The 4,943-nt window shown below is 45.7% G+C and overlaps 1 protein-coding gene across 1 annotated transcript in view; it reads left to right on the top strand.

Moving 5' to 3' along the window:
- Window positions 1-2,939, top strand: part of PRKAB1 (protein kinase, AMP-activated, beta 1 non-catalytic subunit) — a 9,399-nt gene extending 6,460 nt beyond the window's left edge. Inside the window, exons 6-8 of the mRNA XM_009330821.1 lie at window positions 496-629; window positions 1,138-1,206; window positions 1,289-2,939. Of these exons, the coding sequence (XP_009329096.1) occupies window positions 496-629; window positions 1,138-1,206; window positions 1,289-1,366 (281 nt within the window). The 3' untranslated portion in view covers window positions 1,367-2,939. The remainder of the gene's footprint in view (window positions 1-495; window positions 630-1,137; window positions 1,207-1,288) is intronic.
- Window positions 2,940-4,943: the final 2,004 nt, after the last annotated feature.

Below are 4,943 nucleotides of genomic sequence, written 5' to 3'. Positions count from 1 at the left end.
AAGCCAGGAGGAGATTCTAGTAGATGCCTTCCCCCCGCGTGCTGTAACAGTCTTTCCTTATATTGCTTTAGACTCTGAAGAGCTCTTTCTATTACCCTGTCCCTGCGTGGGAATAATACCTGCCTTTTACATGTGCGTACCATGTTTTTAGTGCTTCCCTTGGAGGTAACGTTGTGGAGCAATGTTTACTACGAAGTGTTTGGTGAAGAAATGCTGGGCAGAGATGACAGTGAAGTTCTGGAGTGCCGTAGGTCCCTCAGAACTCTGCCTCCCACATCTTCGCAGCTAGTCTCGAGTCAGACAGACTTTGGACATTTTAAATCACTTCTTGGGCAGTGACTGATCCTCTGGCACTGCATCAGCTGCCACTGATTTCTTTTGGCCGCATGTCCCTGGATGTGAAAATCGACTTGGAATACCGGTAAAAACGTACCTATAAAGAGCAGATATTCTTACAGACTATTTAAGAATAAATATTTAACATCTCTCTGGCAGAGTTGTCAAGTTCACCCCCAGGACCGTACCACCAGGAGCCCTATGCTTGTAAGGCAGAGGAGCGCTTTAAATCGCCACCTATTCTTCCCCCCCACCTGTTGCAGGTCATCCTGAATAAGGACACAGGCATTTCTGTGAGTACATTAGTTTGTTTTGCTGAATAATGGCCTTGAGGGTGTGAACAGATGGGGAAAAATCTGGGTGCAGACAGGGGACAGGCAAGGAAAAACCTTAGCATAGTTGCCATGTTGGTAAATTCCTTATTACGTATGTCCAGATGGATCCATCTGAAGTAAATTTATTTTTCTACTTCACTCTCTTCAAAATTGAAAACTAGATTGCTATTTTACTCCCAGAAACCCTAATCTTCCCACTGCAACACTATTAAAATGTCGGAAGCACATAAGAAGTAATTGAGGTCTGTTTCACGATCGCAGTGAGGATGCAGAGGGTTTCACCCCAGAGGGATCTTGGATTGTTCTGAAACTTTGTCTACGTTTGTTGATGGACTCAGCGTTAGAAGCAGTGTGATGTATTTGAGGGTACGGCTAGTTACAGACGGTGTTTATCACCCATCAGCTGTGATGAGTAAACTGTGAGTTCTGTTATTTTCACACTGTCTCACTTTCTCTTTTTTTCCAGTGCGATCCTGCTCTACTCCCTGAACCCAACCATGTCATGTTGAACCACCTCTACGCACTTTCTATCAAGGTGAGAGGCCAGGGCATGTTCTTCACACTTGCAGTTTTTAGATAACCATGTAATATGCTCACTTGTTTTCCATCTCCTGTAGGATGGAGTGATGGTGCTTAGCGCTACACATCGTTACAAGAAGAAGTATGTGACTACTTTGCTGTACAAGCCAATATGAACATCACGGTAGTTTGTGACCAATTGTTCTGGGCCAGTGCAGTCTCAGAAAAAAATTCCTTTCTTAACCAAATGTACTCCTGCTCTGTGCTGTAGCAAATGAACTCTGATTTCATATTGTTTCTGAGACTTCCAAGTTCTCCTATATTTTCCTTATTTTCCCAGTCCCACCTTGGAAGTTCTTGGGAGATGGCAGCTTCATGGCAACTATGCAGATGGCAAAGGTGTCAGTGCCCATTGTCAGCTCAGTTAAAAAACCACCAATTTAATTAGGCTGAAAAGTGCGAGGGCAGCAACAGATTAAAGACCTTTAGCAGTGAGGCAGACTGTAAGAAATAAACAAGCCAGCCCAAAGTCTAGAAAGTTCAGGATTCTTGTGGAATCTTATTTGACCTCAACACTCAGCAAAAGCAAGCCCATTGCTGCTTTCATAACTCATCAAACACGCAATTATTTCAGTAGCAAGTTCCAAACTTGCATGGCTGAAATAAGTGTGAATATTGATGATCTTTTTGTAGCAGCCTTTCTAGGCAAAAATCGGCGACACAATCACCGACAAGCTCATTTTTATTTTACAGTAGACTGGGGTGCACTGTTTCTACTGTGAATAGCTCTGTAGTTTTTCTCTTCGTGAGAACTGAAATACAACTGTTCCCCTGTGGAATTTCTGGTAAAGAATTGTTTTTAATGGCTGGATTTTTCTGTAAATCATAAATGTGTCCTGCACTAATCTGCTTTTTGAAACCAATTTCTCTTGCTGCCACTGATAAGGACTTCCTTAAGCTGGGATAGGTAGCTGTAAGGAAATCAGTGTATTCAGTTTAGGGATTAGTTCTTCAGTAACAGCCTGAAGGTGACTGTAAGTCACCTGTGTCGCAGTGGCCAAACTTGTCCCTTGGTGTAAGCAGTTGCAGCATGCTGGTTACAGCAGCACTGCACCCTTCTGTGCCCAGGGCTGGAGCTGGGCCTCCGCGCCAGGTTGCAGTGTTGGCCACGGGTATAAAATCCCTGGTGCTTCTGCAGCCAGGGCTGTGGGGATCTCTGCAACTTTTTATTCTGTTTATATTTTCCAAGTGATTATAGTAATGCCAGGTTGCCTGTACGTGGTACTGACGGCCTGTTTTATCCCAAAACAAATGCAACATTAATGCAAAACTGCCTGCCAGCGTGCCTCGGGCCTGCCCTGCAGGAGCCAGCTCAGGAAGTGACCTGCTGGGTCCTTCCCGCTGTTTGTTTTTTGGTGCCTGAGAGTGCCAGTGACTGTGCCAATGATAACCAGCCCCCGTCCGACTGCGGGGAAGAGCACATCGCACACATCAGTAAGGAGTTCGAGGGGGGACGAAAGCTGCAGCAGCCAGCGTTCAGTGGAACCAGCCACAGTGGAAGGGTGGTTTGCCATCCTCGAATCTGTTCACTAGCATGTTGCAATATCCTGAGTAGCTCAGTAGATCTGGGTATAGTGCAATGGTTTTCTCCGAAAACTCTTTCTTCATTCTGTGCTATGGATAGTATTTGGTATTCTGAAATACGGAATTGCTTTTGTTTTCAGCCTCTTTAGAAACAAATAAAACATTTTCAAGAAAAGTGGGTGACTTGCTCTGTTATTTATTGTCCTTCCCATCTTTGGTTGTGTCGGCTTCCGTGAGTTTTCTTTTATAACCTGTGATCGCCTCCTTGCAGTTTTATGCCTTGGTGGATTGTGCAAGCTTTTCATTCATGGATGCAGTTTGAAACACTTTGTCCGCTTGCAGTTAATCGGTGAAGAAGACGAGGGAGGTGTCAGTGAGTATTTGTCATATAAAGCTTACAGGAAGAACGAGTCCAATTACTTACAAGCTCCAGCGATGAGTTCCTTAGGGCTGAAAAACTTGGTATTGGCCTTAAGCCTCCCGTTGGCTTCCCTTTGTTCCAGCCAGCCACTCTTCAAGCAGACCTTTTTTCCCAAGCCTTTCCCCTTGACAGCTTGTAATTGCAGGTTGGATACGGGTTTGTGGTGGCACAGGCACATGTATGGCATGGGGTTAGGCTGTGCAGGGGGACAGCCTGCACCCTCTGTAGTATTTATTAGCACCAGAAAATGCTGGCTTGGGAGGAGATCGGGGAGAGGCTGGGGGATGCGTGATCAGTGCTAGGACCTGCAGCGCAGCATGTACTGCAGGGAGGCCCGTGTGCTTTGCTGGGGTCGGGGGAGGCAGAGGTTCCTTTCAGCTTCAGCTGGTTGTGTCAGGGCAGTAAAGAAAGATGCATCAATAGCAGAGGAGAGCAGGTTGGAACAGTTCCAGTTAACGAATTTAACAGGATTGCCTTTTGTTGAGGTGTAAACTCAGTCAAAACACCCAGCAGTTTAAATACAGAAGTATATGCTGGTAGATAAATGTGTGACCACAGCCATTCGTTGTCAGTTCCCTGCCATAGAGAAACCGGATGCTTAAATAATATTTAATAACGATGTGAAATAATGGCTTCTCCTTCCATAGCGCAGCGTCAGCAAAGGCGTGCCCGTTCCCGATGTTTGTAGGGCAGTGGCGTTATTCACCGAAGCGGCATGGTGGGGGTCTCTTGTGACATGCTCTGCTGTCGGCATAGTAAAAGTGGTCATGGTCTGTTGTCCGAGCTGTTCAGTGGACTGAACGAGGGCTCAGGGCCTGCAGTTTGAGGAGTTGTGGGCAAGTGAGCTCTGGTACCTGGCTGTGCTCACGCCTTTGCTTGGCGTATATGCCACAGTGGCCAGCCACCGGGAGCCAAGGCACCAGCAGTAAATGCTCCTGGATCTCATTATGGGGCTGAGCTGTGCGCTGCAGGGTGCCAAATGCAGGTTAAATGCTATGGAAGCCAACTAGGTGAAGGCATTTGTGCAGAACTGAGGCTGTTTGGTAGGATAAGCGTCAGCAAGGCAAGTGTTGGAAGGAGTTTTTCAGCTGTGTTTGAAGAAAAGTAAATGTGGGCATATATTGGCAGACGAGTCATGCAGTGAGTCCTCTCAAATGCTTCTAGTGCCAGCAGGGAAATGATACCACAAGTTTCTTATTTGAATGACCTAGCATTAATTTTTTGCTAGAAGAAAAGAGGAGCCTAGAGGTAGCTTAGTAAGTTTTGTTGGTTGGTTGGGTTTTTTTTTTAAGTTGCAAAACAAATTTTTCACAAGAAGACTAAAGAAGCAGAAACTTTGAGAAATGGAGAAGAGAGTGGAAGGTTTAAAGTATGCAAGACTTAGGGACTTGGTCTCATTAGTTCTTGCTAAGCTTTGTGGATTTTTTTCCTATTACACATATGCATGACTCACGCCAGGCTTTTCACTGGTGTTGGTATGGTGGAACCACAGGACAACCAAGTATTTTATAGAAAATGTTTTTTGTTTTTTTTAATTTGCAGCCTATAGCCACGTCTCAGGTGGTAAAGAGCACTTTGTACATGGTGTGCAGCTGGCACTGCACCATTAGCTTTTGCAGCCCAAAAAAAGCTTTGTTTGTGCGCCTCAGAAACCAGGGTGGGGGGCCCAGGCTTTGTGACCAGCAAGGGGCCCAGCACACCACCTGAGGGCTTGCAAGAGTAATTAATTCTGTGATCACTGCCACCTT

The sequence above is a fragment of the Pygoscelis adeliae genome, unplaced genomic scaffold (genome assembly GCF_000699105.1).
Source record: "Pygoscelis adeliae isolate BGI_AS28 unplaced genomic scaffold, ASM69910v1 Scaffold358, whole genome shotgun sequence".
NCBI lineage: Eukaryota > Metazoa > Chordata > Aves > Sphenisciformes > Spheniscidae > Pygoscelis > Pygoscelis adeliae.
The sequence above is the reverse complement of the archived record's forward strand: the minus strand, read 5'-3'. Positions and strand labels throughout refer to the sequence as shown.